The sequence below is a fragment of the Podarcis liolepis genome (assembly GCF_965112155.1).
Source record: "Podarcis liolepis genome assembly, chromosome: 9".
NCBI lineage: Eukaryota > Metazoa > Chordata > Lepidosauria > Squamata > Lacertidae > Podarcis > Podarcis liolepis.
The window spans coordinates 11,081,494-11,103,700 of record NC_139564.1 but is presented as its reverse complement, the minus strand read 5'-3'; the positions used below and the strand labels follow the sequence as shown (position 1 = coordinate 11,103,700).

The window sequence follows — 22,207 nt, the reverse complement described above, 5'->3', positions numbered from 1 at the left end:
TGATAAAAAGCTATCATATTCCAAAAAGGACACCCTGGAATTTCTGACTTATTCCCAGCCATATTTCCATGCTGATTTCCAAAATCACAGCTGAGACTTAGTTAGGAAAAGCATTTGGTTTTATTGAACTGAAGCAAAGAGATCTGAGTTATCTTTGAGAGAAAATAGCTTTCAGAAAACGTCTTTTGAGACTCTGGCTTGCAGTACCAAAAAGGCAAATCTTCAATGTACAGTATTTATATCATATACAGAATACAATAAATTAATATCTACATGCAACATACATGAAAGTTACATACACACTGTAAAAATACAATATTTTTCAGCTTATTTTGTTTTTTAAAGTTTTTATACAGATTTTAATTTACATTTTTACACAATTTTTGTAAACTTTTTTTTCCTTTATAAAAATCAGAGCACACCATACATCACCATTCACATCTGCACTTCAGCCTAGACACGTCGGTCACACAATGCTACAAAATCCTAACTTACGCAGGCCCTTCATTTCTACCATGACATTGCTTTTACATTATTATACTACGGAGTAAATTTCTTCTTTTGCTCACTTTGCATATATTTGAAAATATTAAGTAAAGCAACCATAAAAGTCTGTGCTTTAAGAGAAAAGAAAAATGGCAAGCAATTAAGTGTCATTACAACCACTTTCATCAACTTCACATTTACCAACACTTCTGCATAATCAAATAGCCTTTCCGCTAACAGCTTTCACTTAAGCATGCAAACGTGTTATGATTAAGAAATTATTTATGACAATGTAAAATACTGGGAAAAAGCTACAGGAGTTAGTAGTAAAAGGGAAAGTAGACTTTACATTGAATGTCAAAATTTCTAATTTAATAGTTTGCTTTTTCACATTAACACTAAGGTTTTCTGAATACACTTCAGTTCCTAAAATGGATAGGAAAGCCGACCCTTGAGAAGTTTTAACACTAAAATATACCTGGCACATTGAACCAGATTACCCTCTGGTTTTCACTTTAAAAGGAGACATTATTCATCCCTAAATAACACAAGCATATTCCTTATTTAATACACTTCCTGAAATTCAACAAAGCTTTAAAAAAAGGAGAGAGAAACTCCTTTCTTAAAAAAGAATGCACAACTAAAGTTTTGGTTAAAAGTACTTCAGTCCAGACAGAAACAAGCATACACTTCTTTGCAACTCAGTCTATCCCAAAAATAGTTCCCCATATTCAAACTCTAATTTCAGCAAGGCGTTCAAGCACATATCAAGCTTTACAGCTCTCTTATAGCCTGCTAACAAACAGTGTGCACTTGTTCATGCTCCTCACTTGATAAAGACCTAAATGGTTGGTTGGATCAACCCTGCTACATTTGACTTTTGCCACAGTAAGTGGTGTGTATGTTTTGGGTACTGCATGAGACCTTGCGTCAAGGTACAGAGGGTGCTTAGATACTTCCTGCCTGTAGTACTATAATGCATTAAAAGCTCAGCCTAGCACACGGAGTTGATTTTGGCTTGAGGTCAAAGAAGAAGGTGCTTTCCAGGTCACTTGGTGGAGAACTGCTAAGACTTTCTTCTCCACAGCTCATATCTTCACAGGAGTCCTCACTAGGGGGTAAAATATGAAGAGTTATATACAGCTCACATAAGTGAAAAACGATTTAAAAACAAAAGTATTTTAAAAACCCACTCCAAATAGACACTGTTTATGAGGGTCTTTTTCTACTTTTGGGTTGCATTATTTGCATCACATTTCTTAGCAGCATCTGAGTGCTTATTTATTTATTTTAAATTCCCTAGCAGTCTGCACTGCACCCAATTGCATTAAGAATAGATTCTGCTTTCATGGTTTGAGGGTTCTGTTAATGACATTATGCACAGAATTCCCAGCGCAAAATCAACAAGAACTTGACTCTGATTATCAGTTTCTCAAGTGATTAAAATGTTCGTCACTGTCTACAATTTTAAACTAAGCAGTGTCAGCTGCTATAATTCAAATAAGTTCTTTCACTTTAGATAAGGTCAATCAAGGTCTGCACAGCTGCTAACTGCCTTATTGCACATTGGTCTCGTATTTCATTACTGAGCATCTAACTCCTGCAGCCTCAAAGCTTAACTGGCCAATTCAAAATGCAGCATTGCTTTAAACCAATTTAAACAGCACAGAGTGCTTGTAGTCTCCTCAAAACATTTACTGTCAGAGAGACCCACATTATAGTACAGTGGTACCTTGAGTTAAGAACTTAATTCGTTCCGGAGGTCCGTTCTTAACCTGAAACTGTTCTTAACCTGAAGCACCACTTTAGCTAATGGGGCCTCCCGCTGCTGCCACTGTGCCGCTGCTGCACGATTTCTGTTCTCATCCTGAAGCAAAGTTCTTAACCCGAGGTACTATTTCTGGGTTAGCAGAGTCTGTAACCTGAAGCGTATGTAACCCGAGGTACCACTGTACTCCAAAGAATCTGCAGTAAGTTATTAACATTTACCTATGTTTTCGTCACTTGTTAAGTTCAAGAATTAAGATTGTACTACTGCTATTGCAGTAGTGATTTCCACTTGCTTACAGAATCAATAGCCCTTCCACATGTAAAAGGAAGTGTGCTCTGAGGTATGATTCCTTCCCACTAATGTATGTAAACACCCTCACAACGGATGCAATACAAGCTGTTTGGTTTTATGGGATCTGGAATCCACCAAGATAGTAAATGTAGCTCTAATATTTGAAATGCTAACAAACCAATACTACTTGGTTATCTAATCTTAAATTACACACATGCCACAAAAGAAAGTTACCATTAAATTTATTGAGATGCCATTACTTGAAAGATGAGCAGGTAAGTAGAGAAAGCCCCATGGGATATACCTACCTCTCACTCTCATCAATACATCCAGCCTCTGGAATAGTGGGCAACTCAGGAACACTGTAGTAGCTGTTTTGAAGATTCTGAGCAGTACGCCTTGAAACAATCCAAACTAGTTTCTTATGGTCTGGCTTGCAACAGGCAGGAGACGAGTAATCCACTAAGCATTTTGAAACCAGCTCTCTCCAATAGAGCAAATCGCTGTCACTTATCTAAAAACAAGAGCAGACACTCATATTTATTTGTATTCATTCAAGAGACCTCTACTACTAATCCACTATGCCTGTAATCTCATCCACAATAACCCGAGTGGGGGGCTTGTGTTTAAAAAAAGACCAGCTGGAATCGTAGTCTGAGGGATGTGCTGAAAAGCTCATCACCAGAAAAGCTGGATGCCTAAACACACTGCAGTGTTTGCATTCTGAAACACTTTCTGTGTGTCAGCTGAGCTCAACTTTCGCTTCTGGCCTAGTTCTCATACAGTTCCCCTAACATACTGTGCTAAGATTCTACAAAAGAACAGTAATTTAAAAGACCCTCACTTAGTCTCAATTGCAGATTCAGCCACACACCACATCTGCAAAGACTTTACATATTTAACTGAAATCCCAGCACTGGCACTGTGTGAGCTGATGAGGTACTGCAGTTAATGACAGTTTATAGAACGCTTGTGGTTGCAGTATGTGAAATCTCATACTGCAACAAATGTCTCCTGTATAGAATCATATGATGCAAGATGGGTAAAATGGGAATGTCTTTCATTTTTGGGTTCTTATTACACTTTTACTTCTGATACTTGCCTCTGCAAAGCTATTTCAAAGCTTTTCAGCCATGTGACCTCCCCAATCTCCCTGCATCATGCATTTGGAAACTAATTCCCATATTCAGAGGAGCACACTGTACTGTATTAGGATTGCTGGGTCCAAGTGATATAAAGCAAAAATGGTTGAATCTCTTACCTTTGAGTGCTTCTGAACATACAGAACCATCTCGAACAATTCAATGGATTTCAGAGCCTGCACTTCCAGGGACAGAAGGCACAAGGCCAAGATGGATGGCTGAAAGTAAAAACACACATATCTAGCTCAGTAACACATTACTGGATTCCATCTTTTGCTTGTCAACTACGCATTTCAGGTTTACTTTTGCTTTAACTTATAAATAAATTACTCCCACCACCACCAACACATAAAAGCCATAGTACAGAGACAAGTAAATGACTGTTTTATATTTCACATTAATGATATAGTAATATTTCCTTTTTTTTCCCTGGGGATCATTCCAGAGTGTACCATGAGAAAGAGGTGGCAATGGCAAATTAAGACTGATCTCATGCCTACTACAAGAAGACAAACTACTGAGATTATAAAGCCAACTTAATATTCTTCATGCTGTTATCACTTTTGAATGTTTGCTAGCATCTCCAGTTTAATGGCCAAATATAATTGTGCCATTCATTATATTGCCCACACTCCTCCTATGCTTTGCTGTTATTTACTTACTTTTGCTTTTGAAAAGACTAGTCGGCAGTTGCAAGCTTTAAGTTGTGCTTCCAGTTTGTCAAGATTCAACAATTCTTTCCTATACAAGGGACAAGATGGGGAAAATGTAAACCTGGGTCATCTAGCAGTGTGGCAGAGTTCAACTCAGCTAAGATGCCTGCAGCGTTACTCAAAATGTAAGGCGGGTGCACGGATCCTATTTTCCAGTCTACAACCCTCTTTTTTTTAAAAAAAAGATATTTATTAAAAGTTTTTAAAATATAACAAGAAAAAAGAAAAATAAGCATACAAAATAAAAAACAGTTAAAAACACACATTAATTTTCAATAACATAACTTCCATACACTTATTTCCTTGGACCTCCTCATACCTCCCTTCTTTGTATTCCAGTTCGATTTGTTAGTTCAGCAAATCCTTACCATTAAACCTTTACCCATTTCCAGTCTACAACCCTCAATGCACCTGACCGCTCCCATTCATCTTGTAGACTACGGGCTCTCCAATCTTGGCTGCATTTCCTTATCTCACTGTGCATGAGCACATATTATTGGGAAACAATAACTGGAGCATCTGCAGCCACAGCAAGCAGGAAAGTACAGGCAGCAATGGGAGAGGGACGATCCAGAAGGCTAACAGACAGAAAGAGGGCTTCAAACTACCCACTGAACAACAGGGAATAAGGCTGATCCCACACGTACCTTTCTGAGGTATGACAGAGTACAATAGTATGGTACAAGTGCAAAAAGGTTAAGGCAGTAGTAGCTTTGAAGTCAAAGTGCAGCTTTTCTGAGATTATTTTCTCCATCCGCTTCAGGTCGGACACAGTGCATTTGCATTGGCTAATCCGGATGACATCATGGAGGGATGGGATGTTGCATTCCTCTTCAACCACTCGAGCAGCCAGCTGGAAGCAACAGACCCCAATGCAGGACAAGTGCTTAGGTTTCACCTAGGGAGAAGGAAAAGAACGTTGGGAACAACTAGTAGCATGGATGGTAAGCTACCTAGCAGCAATGTGTAATGGGCAAATAATGAAAAAAGGTACTGAAAATCCATTCATAATTATCTGGGTTCTGCTGCATGCCCTTATTGCCTAGAACAATAAGACCCTTATACTAAAAAGCTGGCTCGTACTATGCAATACTAGGACATGGTTTAGTAAGTTCAGCCTGTAACAGTACTCCTGCTGGTAGTGGGCATTTACTACAAATTCAGCAATATTATTCACTAGGTGTCATCTGGAATGGTGCCATAGATTCAGATAACCTCACTAAGAAGTGTAATATGATTGCAATTTGGCTTTGGAGCAAAAAAAGTCAGAGACAAAGACAGGGAACTGAGGAAGCCAAGGAAAACGTGGGAATGCTATTTTGTGTTTCAGTCACACACCTATAATAAGGCAATTATCTTAGATTACCGTATTGCCTTAAAGTCAAAAACAAATGCCAAAGACAATAGAAACATATTGTTACTGGATATGTGCAAAAATGCATACAGCTGCTCCTTCTAGATGTACCTTCATGAGTGCCAAAAATCTGTCTAGGATGTTGACTGCCAAGACAAATGTTTCTGTGGCAAACCCGAAGAAGTTGGTAAGACTCCAGAGATCTTCAACTTTTGCATTCCTCAGTCTTGGACATAAGGCGTTTTCATTCTGTGTAGCAAGAGAAATAGCTTCGTGTTATATGTATAAACCCTGCACAGAAATGTCTTAGAAGCTGATCTATACATTCTGATGTGGTGTGATAGCCAACCTCATGGCGATTTGGAGTGGGGATGAAGAGTGCAGGCAAATACTCCATAGTTAAGCTGTCCAGAAGCCAGAAGGCCTTTCCGCTCAACATGTCACTGATTCGTCAAACAGCTTGTCAATAACAGCTTTTTTTTGCGGGGGTGGGGAGTTCCGTTGCACCACTGGAAGTCTTTGCACCAACAGGACAAATTAACTGGATACAACCCAAAATCTCTTTTCAAAATAACACAATATATAGAATGAAGCATGTGCCAATTTCTTTTCTTCTGAACCTAAGTTTGAACAGGAACCTTTGGGGGGAAATGAAATGCAGTTCAGAAGAAGTCCTGGTTTAATCTTGGACTACAAGCCACAAAATGAATATATAGTTTGTAGTTTGGGTATAATGTCATTGGAACAAAGCGTGATAAATTCAGCAAAGCAAGCGTACAAGGAAAGGAATGAGTGCACAGTGATCATTCTGCATTGTGAGTGCTACATCTGATCAAGCCTACGGTATGTGATGTGATCTGAACACCCTATAGCACTTTTAATACCAGTCCTACAAGCTAGCCAGTGGGGTTAGAGTGCTGGACTAGGACCTGGAAGTGCCAAATCCTCACTCAGCCATGAAGCTCACTGGGTGACCTAGAGCTAATAACTTCAGAGGGTTGTTGTAAGGATAAAAGGGGAAGGAAGAGAATCAATAGTGCACCTTGAGTTCCTTTGAGAGAATGTTGAATATATATTTAATAAGCTACATGAAGAGAAATCTATGGTTTTGGTCATTTCCCTATCAAATCTCTCACATGCAACCAAAGTTCAATCATGCAAATCATTAATTCCCAGACCCAGAGAAAAGCTTTTCCTCACCTCAACAGTGCACTCAATCAAGCTAAGCCCCTTTTCCCGAGGCTGGTATTTCCATTCTTGCTCCAAATGGATTTTCAGCTGCCTGAAGAGCCAACTGCTCATCTGTTCTTCGACTCCAAGGTCCTTCATCTTAGAAAGTAGGGGAGAGGAGGAAAGAAAGACAAATTGAACATTCTCAGGAGGGAAAAATCACATCCATTTCAGAGGTTAAATGTGTGTTACAACAGCAACATAATCACCACTCAGAAGCAAATAATTAATGCTGTATTTCCAATTCACCCAACTTGTGTTGAGACCAGGGAGATAACAAGCCTTACAATTAAAGAGCATAGTATTCTTTGACAATTTCAGATGACACATTTCTCTGAACTGCCCACATGCCCATCTATCTAAACTGTTTACACTGTATCATACTAAAACCATGCAATGGGAGAGGAAAAACACTCCTCTCTCTCCAGCTGAAAACCTGGGCCTTTCACCCAGTGCTTGACTAAGAGGCCAGTGCATAGGGAGTTTGGGGGGGGGTGAGGGGGGTGGAGCATAGCTGAATGCTGTCACGTACACACAGTGGAAGCAGCTTCCAAATGACTGAAGGGGGCAGCAGCGGAATAGACATACAGACTTACCAGTAAGAAACATCATCAGGCTACAACACTCTGAATATTTCCCTGGGAAGCAGACCCACCACAATAAAAGACAGCTTACTGTTGAGTAACCTGGCATAATGATATCAGGCTGCCCAAATGATAAGGCATTCTAATAAACTCCCCTGACCCCTTAAGCATATAACTCTGCAATTCTACCTGCTAAATTTTGGCTTTTACCCATCTGGCTTTCCAGTGATCCCAATACAGTGGGAGCTTTGCAGTATCTTGCTACTCTTTCCTTATTAGGTCTCAAATTAATTTGTTTGTTTCTAGTCCTTAGACCGTTACAAAAGAAAAAATAACAATTTAAATTCCTTATAGGTAATCTGTCAGACACACACACCCAATCACTCACTTTGAGTCAGCCTGTTTTCAATTCCACCCTAAGCAAAGGGATAATCTTTGTTCAACCTCGAAACAACAACAAAAATCTGGGGAGCAGAGATGGGTGGGTGGTGGCAGGGAGGGACAGACGGAGAACTATCAAAACATTTGTCCCAAGGCCTAGATCATCTGCTGCCATCCTCAGCTAAGCCCTGACACACAAAACCTGTAAAACACATAAAGGGTTTCACTCTCAACCAACAGCTTGGGGTTTGGATAAGAAAATGCCCTTTAGACAGAAGGTGACAAGGATTGCTCTGCACAATCTGCATCTAGCACAAGAGCACCTCAAAACACAAGAGATGCCTTTTAATCCTCTTTGCTGGATGTGAAACCAGCCAAAACCTCCCTCAGTTCTCATTTTTTGCCCTACTTCTCTATTTCTGTTCCGCTGATATTTTTCTTGAAAGCCCCACCTACAGCACTGCCAGAGACATTCCCCTCAAATACACATCCCAACCTCATCCTGCTTATCCCACATGCAACCATTTCCTCCTTTCTGGGGAACTTACACGGGGCCTTCCCCAACCCATGACGCACTTGTCCAGCTCTACGTGCCTCCTCCCAGCTATCAAAGACTGGACAGTTATTGCAAAATACTTTCTGGTGTCCTCTGTTCACCTCCATAGCCCTAGTGAAGAGTTCTAGCAAACTCTTCCCAAACACACAGCAATAGGTATGAGCCTTCGTCGAAAGCTCATACCAGAAACAAACTTAGTTGGTCTCCAAGGTGCTACTGGAAGGAATTTTTTTATTTTGTTTCGACTAGGGCAGACCAACATGGCTACCTACCTGGAACTAACACAGCAATAGGGTTTGGCTCAATTCCCACTGATCCCTTGCAACCCATACCATCAAGAGTCTTTCCAAGCCAGCAGTCCTACCTAAGGTCCAGGGGGGCTCTGCCCTCCCAATTACAGATCACTTTCCATCACCAAAAAATCCTTTCACCCCACAAGACACCTCACCCTCTTAAGCAAAGATACACCACTGTCAGCCTCCCCCAACCCTTTCTAAAACTTAGTCTCCCATTAAAGCTCTCCTGGGATCTGTGACAGACAAAAGCTTTCAGTGGGGCCCGCCCCTCATGAGCCTTGTCTCCTCTCTCCTCACCCCCCCCCCCCCCCGCAAATCACTGCACTCCACTCCCTGTCAGCTCCTCCCCTTCATATGGATATTACTGGCTTGCCTTATTTTGCACCAAGGCTTACTAGAGTGATTGAGAGGCACTTGGAAAATGAAAATATCCTTGCAGCCACTGAGTAAGCTGCAGGCAGGCAGAGACCACCTCAGTTATCACCTTGGTACATTGCTTTAGTTTAATACTGGTGGATTGTCATAGTTTGATACTGTTACTGTGCAATTTACTCATTTATCTTCATGTTACTTGCAAGCTGCCTCGAAAAGATTTGGATCCGAAAGGGGTACAAATAATTGTAATAAGTAAATAAACAATCGGTTCAGCTCTCTGAAAATCCGTTCTTCACAGGTCACCCACAACGCTCCTTCAATCTCACCCTTCCCCCTCCCAGCAGAGATTTAACTTTGTAAATCTGAGAGTGGTTCACATCGCAACAAAGAAAGCAAACCGTAAACACACAAATCACCCCTCCCGAAACACAGCAGGACACATTAAATAAAAATGTATCTCCAAACAAGCTGCGTCCTCCACCCCCCTCAATAGTACTGTTTAAAGAAACTGGCGAGGACAAGGGTGCACAAAAACAAAAAGGCCTTCGGCCAATTGTTTCCTCTTCCTGGCATTCTGACGTTTTATTCCAGTACCTGCTTTTGCAATTGTTTTCATGGCCCTGTCTTTTTCTTCCTTTTTTGGGGGGGGGATGTGTATGTGTGTATATACATACATATATATATATATATATATATATATATATATATATATATACACACACACAGACAGTTCATATGAATCTCTCTCTCTCTCTCTCTCTCTCTCTCTCTCACACACACACACACACACACACACACACATATAGACAGTTCATATGAATCAATCTCTCTCTCTCTCTCTCTCTCTCTCACACACACACACATATATATGCATGCTATGGAATCTGAAACTATCACTACACATAAATACATAGCCTGTTAAGTCTTTTTCATGTACTTAAAAACACACACACACCTAAAACAAATACAATCGATAGATCGGGGTGTGGGTGTGTGTAATGCACAATCACCCCGAACGTACTATCAAAATAGGCAGGACACAGCAGCTTTTAAACGTTTATGGGGGGCGGGTTCATTTTGGTAAATATGCCAGATTTGTTCTAATGATATATATTTCGTGGGTTTCGGGGAGCACTCCTTGCTCAGCCGATTTTCGGAATAGGAAGCAGTTTACAGGGGACGCTTTTAAAGGAAGAAAGGGAAGCTACAAAAGGCTTAACACCCCCCCCCCCATTTTTCCATCTCTCAGCCGGACATACCTCTCCTCAGGGGCGCCGCTTCTCGTCTTCTCGGGACCCCGGAAGGGACGGAGGAGGGAGGCCGGGGGCTGGAGCGAAGGGAGGCGGCGGGCGGTTGTCCCCTCAACGGTGGCGACAACAACAGCGAACGGCCGAGGCGCCCCGTCCTCACCGATCCATCCAGCCGCCCTCCGCCCACTCCAAGCCCCGACCTTCCCCCGTCCTTCCCGGCCCGGCGTCAGCGCGAAAGCAGCAGCGGCACCATCGCCTCCCGCTCCCCAAGCCCCGGAGACCTCCGCGGGGCAGCCGAGCCGGAGGCGCCTCAGACCCACATCAAAATGGAGTCCGCTCGGAAGAGAGCCGAGGAACCCCGGGCCCCGCCCCTCTTTCCGTCACGTGACCGCCCGCCCAGCTCTCCTCCTTGTTTTGTTTCCCTCGAGTTGCTTTGGGCGGAGGGATTCGTAGCCGCGGCGGCGATGCGGTCCTGTAGGAGTAGGGGGAATGACGTAAAAAAATAAACCCTCTCGTTTCTTTCACTTCCCGCCCCCCACGAATGGAATATACCTCAAAGAACGCCAGTGGCGATTTGGGGAACGGCGCGAATGCTTCCTCCCATCAATCGCGCAAATGATTGCCTTTTGCTTTTAACCGAGAGGCGGAAGGACACTCCATGCCTTGGGACGCATCGCTCCTTTTAAAGGGACAAAGGTGGGGGCGGGAGGAAAACCTTCGTTTTGAAAAGTCCGCCCAAAAGGCTGCTTGCTGATTGGTCGGCGGCTGCAGAGCGGTGATTGGACGCGGGGGGCGGGCCTCTTTTTTGTTGCTTCTGCGCCGGCCATCCGAATGTTTTGTGGTTCAGAGGAGTTGGCGCTGACTGGTGGGAGGTGACGGCAGTTCGCTGTCAAGATCAGCCAATGAGGAGAGAGACCTTTGGCTTCTCCCTCCCTCGGGGCTCTTTTTTGTTTTCCTCCTCCAGCTGATTCTACGGCGAGGCGGGGATGACGTGGGGGAGGGGAGAGAAGCGCCCAACTGCCATTTCCCAACTGTCATTTTCTGGGGGTGGGGGCTGGGCAGAAGAAAATGGAGGGGCGCAGCTTCACCCCTTGCTCAGCTGCAGCCTTTTTAGAGTCAAGGTCTCCAGAGGGCATTCCTCAACCCCAAACATTGCTTAAATGGTACCAAGGTCTCCAGAGGTGAACTCCCAACTCCATTTATATTTACTTTTTGTAAAAATAGTGTGTGTGGGGAGAACCTCAGTGGTTTACAAAGAAAGAAAAAACTATGAAATTATTGCTAATTTTTTTTGTTTTGTTCTTGTTGAGTTGTTTAGTCGTGTCCGACTCTTCGTGACCCCAAGGACCAGAGCACACCAGGCACTCCTGTCCTCCACTGCCTCCCACAGTTTGGTCAAACTCATGTTCGTAGCTTCAAGAACAGTGTCCCCTTCTCCTTGTCCCCTGTCGTCCCCTTCTCCTTGTGCCCTCCATCTTTCCCAACATCAGGGTCTTTTCCAGGGAGTCTTCTCTTCTCATGAGGTGGCCAAAGTATTGGAGCCTCAGCTTCAGGATCTGTCCTTCCAGTGAGCACTCAGGGCTGATTTCCTGAAGAATGGAGAGGTTTGATCTTCTTGCAGTCCATGGGACTCTCAAGAGTCTCCTCCAGCACCATAATTCAAAAGCATCCATTCTTCGGCAATCAGCCTTCTTTATGGTGCAGCTCTCACTTCCATACATCACTTCGTGGAAAACCATAGCTTTAACTATACGGACCTTTGTTGGCAAGGTGATGTCTCTGCTTTGTAAGATGCTGTCTAGGTTTGTCATTGCTTTTCTCCCAAGAAGCAGGCATCTTTTAATTTCGTGGCTGCTGTCACCATCTGCAGTGATCATGAAACCCAAGAAAGTAAATCTCTCACTGCCTCCATTTCTTCCCCTTCTATTTGCCAGGAGGTGATGGGCCCAGTGGCCATGATCTTCGTTTTTTGGATGTTGAGCTTCAGACCATATTTTGCGCTCTCCTCTTTCACCCTCATTAAAAGGTTCTTTAATTCCTCCTCAGTTTCTGCCATCAAGGTTGTTTCATCTGCATATCTGAGGTTGTTGATATTTCTTCCGGCAATCTTGATTCCGGCTTGGGATTCATCCAGCCCAGCCTTTACAGCCATAATTTAAAACACACACAAAGTCAAAAACTACAACAGAACATCAGTTTTAATGAGGACAAACAATAGGTTTTGGTCACAGGACAGTTGCAAGATGGAATTTTCTAGTGCAACTTCATGCTTTTAAACAAAGGCTGTCAAGGCTGGACATTTTTAGTTCTAAAGGTAAATGTTTTGGAAACCATTCATGGAAACTATTTAGCAATCTGAGCTTCTACAGGTTTTTCTGGGCTTTGGTGTGTTTTAGGGATAAACAATGTTATTTTTACAAAGCAACGCAGTATTTACATAGAATATTTTGGGTGGCTCTAATCCTTCTGTTGTTGTTTAGCTGCTAAATTGCAGGCTGGTGTTACATGGATTATTTTAAAAGAAACCACAGGAGTATCATGTTCCCGATGGTCACCAAGCTGGTTTTCTTTGCATAATACCGAAAGCAGCAATAGTTGTAAAACATGATTGCAATGACACAATCCCAGTTCAGGGGTGTTGGGGCACTTAATCAAGTCAGCCTAACATAATTTGGGCTAATTAATTAAGTCAGCCTAACATAATTTGGGGGTGCAAGACCTTTTTTTGCTGCGGGCATTTGGAAGTTGAAACATCAAAGCAATATTTAGCTATGAAAATAATAGCTCAAAGGTGCTGATGTGTACCAGCAATGGAAATATGGAACAGAGCAGAGGAATACATTGGTACTAGGGAGGGCCAAGCAACCTCATTTAGAGGGATAGCTTGCAATGGAGCTACGTGTCCTTTTCATGAGTGCAGGGTTGAGCCAAGAAGAGTGGAAACAGCTGCTACAAACCAGGATGATGAGAGGCATTGCTTCTCACTCTTTGGGCAGATACCTCTCCTGTTGGGAAATGGCCTTGAAGGCCCTTAAATCTAGGGCCTGGGTGGGGATTCTTTAATGGACAATTATTTAGTTACGTAAAACTAATTTCTAGCCCACTTTTTTTCTAGACAGATACTGCGGAGAGTAAACACTCATATAAGGGAAGAGTTTGATGCAGTGATACGGAAATCCTGGCCTGATGGGGCAATGTCCCCTCTCTTCTTCCATGGCGCTGTGGTCTAACCACCGAGCCTCTTTGGCTTGCCGATCAGAGTTGGCGGTTTGAATCCGCGCAACAGGGTGAGCTCTCATTGTTCTTTCCCAGCTTCTGCCAACCTAGTAGTTTGAAAGCACGCCAGTGCAAGTAGATAAATAGGTACCGCTGCGGCGGGGAGGTAAACGGTGTTTCCGTGCGCTCTGGTTTCCGTCACGGTGTGCCGTTGTGCCAGAAGCTGTTTAGTCCTGCTGGCCACATGACCCGGAAAGCTGTCTGTGGACAAACGCCGGCTCCCTCGTCCTGAAGCGAGATGAACGCTGCAACCCCATAGTCGCCTTTGACTGGACTTAACCCTCCAGGGGTCCTTTACCTATTTTTTTTTTTTACCTCTAGTCAATAGGTGGGGGTCACAGGGGGAAAGCCCTGCTGTTCTAGCAGAAGTTCTTGTGTGGGTTTCCACTAGCAAGGGGCTCATCAGTTGAATACAGCCCACAGTAATCAACAACCAAGACGCATGATACTTTTTCTCATTTCTTTCTTTTAGTCAGTGCTGTTTTTCTAGAAAGAGAGATGCCGGAACTCACCATGAACACCTCCCTCGTTTTCTTAGAATGGCAATGGCAGCCACTTGAGAGGTGCTGGAACTGAGTTCCTGGAAGTTCCCCCTGGGGGAAATCCCTGCTTTTAATTGTGTTTGTTAATCTTTGTCCCCCATCTCAACATAAGTATGTATCTCTGTGTTGAATACTGAGTATATATAAATTTTAAAACATTAAAAACACATAAGACAAAGAAAAGGCAGTAAGAAATTTCAAGAGTACCGCAATAGCTGCGAGAACATTGTTAGCGAAGAATTGGAAGAAACAAGATTTACCAACTATTGAAGAATGGCAGATAATAAATAATAATAATAATAAATAATAAAAATAATAATAATTTATTTATACCCAGCCCATCTGGCGGGATTTCCCCAGCCACTCTGATGAAAATGATGGACTATATGGAACTTGCCAAACTGACTGGGAGACTCCAAGACCAGAGAGAAGAGACGGTGGAAGAAGACTGGAAGAAGTTTAAGGAATATTTGAAAAAAATATGTTAATATTTAAACCTTAGAATAGCTTTGGAAGTGGATATGGGCTGTAGTGTTAGAAGTAGAAAATAGGGTACAGTATTTTAAAATAGTATTATTTGTAAGTGATAAAATGTGAAGTTATTTTAAGTATGATTAAAAAAAAAGATGGTTAGAAATTATGATCTACGGTATGTAAACTGCTAAAGTGATCCATGCGACAGTCATCTTGACTACTGTAATTCGCTCTACGCGGGGCTGCCCTTGAAGCTGTCCCAGAAACTCCAGCGGGTACAGAATGCTGCAGCGAGGGTCTCTGCCATGGGAGCATATTCATCCAGTGCTTTTCAAGCTGCACTGGCTCCCGGTGGAGTACAGGGTCAGATTTAAGGTGCTGCTTTTGACCTTTAAAGCCCTTCACGGCCTAGGACCCTCGTACCTACGGGACCGCCTCGCCTGGTATGCCCCACGGAGAGCCTCAAGGTCCATAAATAACAACACCCTAGTGGTCCCAGGCCCTAAGGAAGTTAGATTGGCTTCAACCAGAGCCAGGGCCTTTTCAGCACTGGCCCCAACTTGGTGGAACGCTCTGCCTCATGAGACCAGGGCCCTGCAGGATCTGATTTCTTTCCGCAGGGCCTGTAAGACAGAGTTGTTCCGCCTGGCCTTTGGATTGGAGCCAATTTGATTCCCTCCCCCCCCCCCCTTTCTTTTTTCTTTTCCTTCTCCTGTAATGAGGCTTCATTTTAATATTTTAATGTTCCATTATTTTAATGTTGTATTTCATTTTTGTTTTTAAGTTGTAATCACTCATCTTGTTTTTATTATTGCTTGTAAGCCGCTCTGAGCCCGGATTATTATTATTATTATTATTATTATTATTATTATTAAGATGAAGTAAAATGAAAATCAGATAGGTGGGACTTGGGGAAGCCAACTTAACAATGTTTAGAAAAATAAGGATATGACAAGAATTTGTTCGTATTATTTGTCTTCTCTGTGTTTTTCATTTGTGTTATAAAATGATTTAAAAAATTTTGGGGAAAAAAAGGAAATTTCAAGAGTACCAGTGGAGGCTGGTCGATTAGGGCGAATGGGACACTGCCCCAGCAACCTCAGCCTGCCTTTCTACTTCCTTCAAGTCCTAGAATAATAGAGTAGGAAGAGATCCCAAAAGTCAACTAATCCAACCCTCTGTAATCCTTCCCACAGCCGTCCCTGGGTTTGTGTGAACCACTAACCTTCTGGTTAACAGACAGATGCACTGACCCATTGTGGGGGTGCTACTACCTGTTGGCTTCCTCCTCCTTAGTCCCTTGTGCAACTCAGCAGAGAGGAGGATGGTGAGAAAACTATAATTAGTTGGCTCTGCCTGTTATTGGCTTTGGCTCTGCACACTGTTGGGCTTCCTGCCTTCTGCCCTACTAGTCCCAATGGGAACCAGCCAGCACTGAAGTGAACAACCATCTTTTTAAAACAAGCACCAACCTTCAGGTTACCAGAGTTAGGTGATAATGTCATAACTGGAGGAGTCTTGCAACTCCTAAGCTGCTTGGCTGGCGACATGGCAGCTGTCCAGCAAACAAAGTTACCAATCACAGCTTTGCCCAATCAAGAGCCTAATGTTATAGCACTACCGGCTATAGTGGAAACTCCTGTAACTTCAAACGATTCATTATCACGTGTGAGAGCCAAAAGGAGCTTACTTACTATGTGAGGCTTAATCAAGGAAAATGAAAACCCAGGCATCACTGATTATTTATTTAATATATTACTGTAGGACATCCAATAGCATACGAAATGTGGGCAATTCGCATAAATAGAAGATTGAAATGTAATATTAAAATACAAAACACCAACGAAACCAAATGTGATGTGTTTTCCTTACCAATGGCAAATGCTACCCTGGGGTTATCCGTCAATATACATTTTTAGCTAATGGTGTATATTGAACATTTAGTTATGACTCTTATCTCAATTGCAGTCCAAATCCTCCATCCCATTTTGTGTGCAAGGGAACTCTCCTTCATTGCAGTGAGATAAGAGACTGGTTGGAATGAAAGCAACACTAACAGCATAGTCCTTGCCATTTCTTCTCAGAAGTCAGTCCCATTTAATTCAATGGGTCTTACTCACAGGTAAGTAGGCTTAGGACAGCTGTCAGATATGTCGCCATTTTATTGAACACGTAAGGTGAGAGCCAACTAAGTCAGAATAGACTCACTGAAATGCAGGATACTTTACATTCCAGTGGGTCTACTCTGAGTATGACTTACCTTGGCTATCACACATTATCCCCATGATTCAGATAATGGCTCCAGCATTGCAACTGCTGTATTTGAAAAAAACATAATTACCATTAATGGGAACTGGGTTCATTGGTCATTGACTGTGCTTCACACTAGTAAAGTCTAACAGGCCATGTCTGTGCTTCAAAATGAACTGTGTTATGACTTCACCCAGCACAACATAGGAAGATTATCACCTTTGATATATCACTGAGGATAATAACATAAGTGAAGACACTCCTCTAGTGAGCAAAATAAATGGATTCATATTAAACTCTCCCTCAAGTCAGAGAAACTTGACTGAGCAACCCAAAGACTTGCTGTAAGGAAAGACAGGTATGTTTAGGGAGGTGGCAGAAATAATGTTAGTCTCACTTGGAACAATGCCAGCTCTACACATGATATTTAATTAGATTTAAGATTTAAGCTGTGATATGACCTGTGTGGGTTTACCCTCCCAGCATATTTTTAAAATTAGTGTGGGATGATTCAGAAGGAAACCATGCCTGTTCTTACAAGGAAAAGGATTTGGTTTCATCAGTGTGATTCTGTGTACAATAAGAGAGTCGCAGGCCACCAAGGAAAAGGAAATTAGCAAAAATTTCATGGGAAGCCAAACCATTTTTTCTGCATAAAAGGCATGCCCATAAATGGCAGAAGTGCTACCATAGTTATGCCACAATTGTCTTTGGAATAATCCAAGCATTCGAAAAATAAATAAATTATGGTAAGGGTTACTTACGATCACAAAGTAGTCATTCTGATTGAACAGTCTGGTTTCCAAATATGCGTTAACAAGCGGGCAAATTACCCAGGGGCATGACTCAGAGTGGGATAATTCAAGATGATAAAATACCCATTAACTGAAAACAAAAGGAATAATTACAACTCATTTGGGGAATTAACCATTTTGCTAAAAAACAAGGACGGATCTAAAAACCATGTGAAGGACTCTTATAATTGGCCGAGTTAAGATAGCTTTAATTCTTCTTGAGCTGAAGGCACAGCCATGGAGTAAAAAACAGGCAGCCCTCATGTGGATTGTCATATGTGACCATGTTGTACATGTATTCTGTGGCCACACAGTGTTGTTGCATCTTGGTGTACATGTGTGCAATTCTCACATGCAATTATTTATACATGGGTTACATGCTTTTTCCTACATAAAAGTATTTTCTATGTAACACTGACATGGCCTTCAGGCCTACTTTACGCATTGTCCCTCTGCCTCCGAGAGACCTCTCTGTGTACATGTTCAGAAGACGATGTATATGTCATATCATTATGAATACTGTACAGTACCGTGGTACCTCTGGTTACATACTCTTCAGGTTACATACGCTTCAGGTTACACATTCCACTAAGCCAGAAATAGTGCTTCAGGTTAAGAACTTTGCTTCAGGGTGAGAACAGAAATCGTGCTCTGGCGGTGCGGTGGCAGCAGGAGGCCCCATTAGCTAAAGTGGTGCTTCAGGTTAAGAACAGTTTCAGGTTAAGTATGGACCTCCGGAACGAATTAAGTACTTAACCCGAGGTACCATTGTACATAAATTTGAGAATCTAATGCAAGTGGTGGTTTCTTGACTTATGTGCACATAGCATAGCTGTCAACTTTCAGATTTGAAAATAAAATAGGGGATCAGCAGCCTCACCTGTCCCGGAGACAGTCTACGAGATATCTAACAATCCGGGATAGTAGCAGGAAGCAGCAGGAAACGGCGCTGGAATAAGGGAATTTCCTGCAAAAAAAGGGAAGGTTGACAGCTATGGCACATGGTGAAAAATCTGAGCCTTTTTTTTTTTTCAAATATATGACCAAGTATATACAGTACTTTTTCCAGTAGGAATATTAATGTAGAACTCAAAGCAAACCTAGGAAGTAATTTTTTAAAAAATTGATGTTATTTAAACTGTACAACAAAATAATAACACAAATAATTATCTATGGATTGCAATGATCCCTAATAGAATTGCATACACAAAGATCACTTCTATACTATTTACAATATATTTCTGAAAAATCTCAGTATGTTTATATTTCCATATGTCGAGAGGCAATCTTTCTTTAATTACATCTCCAAGATCTTCTACTTGAAGATCTACCTGTGCTGGTTTCTCTCCCCATCCCCCACCCAAATATGGGGGTAATATCACAGGCACTGAATAAGGCTCCCCTTCAACTGTGTATCTAATGAGTATCTCAGACTTCTTCTGCATACATGAGCCTATTGCCCAGCCTCTTCTAAGCTGTATATCTTTATCCCAACGGCTTTACATTTCAGCGCCAAACTACATGTTAAGAGAAGTATGCACTTAAACTGGATACTTTTATTTTGAAGAAAGAACCCCAATCTGGAATGAACTTGGGGGTCTGTGCCAATTTTCTGCTGAACCTCCTCCCATAGCTACTTTGCCCTCAAAGGGACTGTTTGGAGTAAACAAGACTTTCTGGGGTAAATAGCACCTAGTTCAGTGATTTTTGGCAGGACACCAAGCTGAAACAGAAACACATTCCAGAATGGGGCCCTGTGGCTGTTTTTTCTTCAAAATAAAAACTTCCCATTTGTCACATCTGGTTTGGGACTTTGCTTCTTAGGCCCAAGTGATTCTTAGTTTAAAGGGGGGGAGTTGTATTGAACAAAATATACAGAGTTGTTAAATATGTTTTTGTGTAAGAACAAATCCTCTTCCCCCGAGCTCCTGACCTGACCACCCTACTTCTGAGTATCATTTCTCCTCCAGAACCAATTCAAAAACTGGTCTCCAGGACTGAGGTGAGGCATAAATGATTGTTCACGCCATTTCTGTTCACGTCAACAGAACTGCAGCAATGCAGATGCCAGAACAATCCGCTTTTTGTGCTTTCCTAGTGATGAGTTGCCTCCCATGCAAGTTAAATTGTATGAAAGTGAGCTGAATGTTTCACTAAACCCTTAGCTTGTGTCTGAGCAAGATAGGGCAACTAGCAATTTTGCATACAGGCCTCTGGAACATCCCGCCCCTTCCCCCCCTTTTATTTGAAATAATATATACATAGAAGGCTTTTTATATTGACTACAAAATGGGGGTGGTGATTTTGGGTAAAGAGGTTACAACTGGGGAGAAGAGAGCTAGCTCTCCCTTACCCTGCTGTGATTCACCACCACCACCAAAACCACCCCCTTTTGTCAAATCACCGTGTTAGTGTTAAGTTGTGGGTGAACATATCAGACGACACAGCGATTCTTCAAACAGCTCTTGTTTATTCACAGGCTAGGACAGAACTGAACTGAAGGGTTCAGTCAGCCTGCTTATATAGAGCTCCAGTACAATGTAACTGCAACAATTTTCTAAAACTATCCAATCGCTGATCCCTTATTTGCATAACAATCTACAGTATCCCCCTGCTGGCCCAGGGTGAGAACTTCAGTACATAACTGTTAGCAGCACCAAAGTGACTTCCCCATTGCAGAAGCCAGGACAGTGTGCAGGGAGGTCTTCAGCTGATGTGGTCCAAAGGATAGCAGAGTCATGCGTTTGGCTCCAGCTTAGCTGCAGGAGTTGCCGAAAGGAGGTGTACAAGGCAACATCCAACTGCCTTAGGGACTCCACTCTGGATTTGCATAGGGTTTACTCCTTAGCCCTTACTTCTCCTGAAGACAACCTGCAAGGCAGCAGAGCTTTAGGGTCATTTTTCCTTCTCTTAGATGGGCTACGTTCCCAGGTTCACAAGCCCCATCTGCACCTCACTTCCTTCTACAGCATGTGCAGAAAACACCTTCTTTACCATTGGATCCACGGCTGGTCTCGTCCCCTCAATCTACTGGCAGATGTCTTCACATGCAGAGGAAATGCCTAACTCACTGAGGGTTTGAGACCCATCGGCTACCCTTACCTGGTTTAGCTTGCCAGTCAAAGCCATTCCCCGGGATGTGACGCTGTTGCATGCTGACAGCTTCTAGGAGCCACAGGTGAGAGCTGAGTGCAGGGTGGAGACCAAAGGTGGACAAACTACCCCAGAAGAAGCATGACGTGTCCCCTCTACTAACACTCCATACACCCCAAAACACTCCTGAACACACCATGATCAGAAATAGAAATTTCTGCAGTGCAATTTTAATTACAGCAATTATAAGATTAAAATAAGAGGAAAAGCAACCTAGCCTATTTTTCTCTAGATAGAAACACATACAAATATAGGAATAAACCTAAAAATATGTGTAATAATAAATACAACCAGTAGCTGCATTGGATTTGAAATTGTGTTCATATATGTAACTTTTTAGTTTTTATTTTGATTTTTTTAATTATTGAATAAAACAAAGTATATCGGACTGCAGACAACTAGAATAATTCCCCCCCCCCGGGTAATTTTATAATAGTAATAATACTTACTTAATACTTAATAATAGTTAATCATCCTAACAACGATGATTAACTAATTAAAAATACAATATAGAATAATTTTAGTAACGTCTTTGTAATCTGCTTGTTGTTTCATAAAAGTGCTGCTAAATCATGACTCATTGTGTGTTTTAACTGTTCTTATATATGCAATTGTTTTATATATGTTTTTCTTCCATTGTGAAATCACTTTGAAGCCATTCACAAGGATGCCATTCATAAGTGAAATTAATAAATAAGCAGTGCATGTTCCTTTTTTGTCTCTAGCTTTCAGCCACTGCACGCATTGCACCAACAGGCAGAGACCAGCCCATCTGTGGCCAATAATAATAATAATGTTGGGCCGGGTCTGGATTTCATAATGCAAGAAAAATCCCTGCTCACGTGTTATTTCTTTCTTTTGTGTATATATGTGCAGGATTCCTTACATGCCCTTCGCCGTCAGGTCCCAGGGCAGGTTACGACAATAGCACCTGCAATTATGAAAACAACAAAAACCCATGACGCATAAAACCATTCCAAATGGAACAGAACAATATAAATTCAGCCAAAGAGGTGGATCCCATAAAAACTTAAGTATCTTAACTGTTAAAGGCCGGGGTAAAGAGGTGCTTCTTCTGCAGTTGGTAAAAATTATACAATGAAGGTACATAAGAAGCTGCTTTTACTGAGCCAGACACCCTATCTACCCTGAGTGGCAGCCATAGCTCTCAATTTACAGATTTGAAAATAAGGGATCAGCAGCCAAAATAAGGGATCAACAATAACTTTGATAAAATACATATTTTGTTGCATGCAAATGGCTTTAGATACCTGTTAAGAGCCATAAAT

General features: G+C 42.1%; 1 protein-coding gene and 1 long non-coding RNA gene across 3 annotated transcripts; one reads left to right on the top strand and one right to left on the bottom strand.

Annotated features, from left to right (window-relative positions):
• Positions 1–101: 101 nt before the first annotated feature.
• Positions 102–10,873, bottom strand: CCNG2 (cyclin G2). 2 transcript variants are annotated; one of them, XM_083458965.1, is made up of 8 exons: positions 10,439–10,873; positions 6,958–7,086; positions 5,869–6,006; positions 5,051–5,301; positions 4,353–4,431; positions 3,810–3,908; positions 2,857–3,062; positions 102–1,597 (listed from the first exon to the last, which is right to left on the bottom strand). In XM_083458965.1, exons 2-8 carry the CDS (start codon positions 7,084–7,086, stop codon positions 1,468–1,470), a joined length of 1,032 nt encoding a protein of 343 aa, XP_083315091.1. In that variant the 5' UTR covers positions 10,439–10,873; the 3' UTR covers positions 102–1,467. The 2 variants fall into 2 exon arrangements, with proteins under 2 accessions (XP_083315091.1, XP_083315092.1); XM_083458966.1 differs by lacking the exon at positions 10,439–10,873 and adding an exon at positions 7,960–8,151.
• Positions 10,874–10,917: 44 nt separating this feature from the next.
• On the top strand, positions 10,918–18,180 carry LOC310686010. Its single transcript, XR_014515635.1, has 2 exons — positions 10,918–14,913; positions 15,598–18,180. It is a non-coding gene; the product is annotated as an uncharacterized lncRNA (long non-coding RNA).
• Positions 18,181–22,207: the final 4,027 nt, after the last annotated feature.

What these genes read in the sequence shown, in the direction of transcription:
- CCNG2 (XM_083458965.1), bottom strand. Translation starts at nt 7,086, where the DNA reads ATGAAGGACCTTGGAGTCGAAGAACAGATGAGCAGTTGGCTCTTCAGG. An exon ending in GATTTTTGGCACTCATGAAG is followed by an intron (nt 5,302 to 5,868) that starts GTACATCTAGAA and finishes CCTTCTCCCTAG; the next exon opens with GTGAAACCTAAGCACTTGTC. An exon ending in TAGTCTTTTCAAAAGCAAAA is followed by an intron (nt 3,909 to 4,352) that starts GTAAGTAAATAA and finishes TTTTACTTTCAG; the next exon opens with CCATCCATCTTGGCCTTGTG.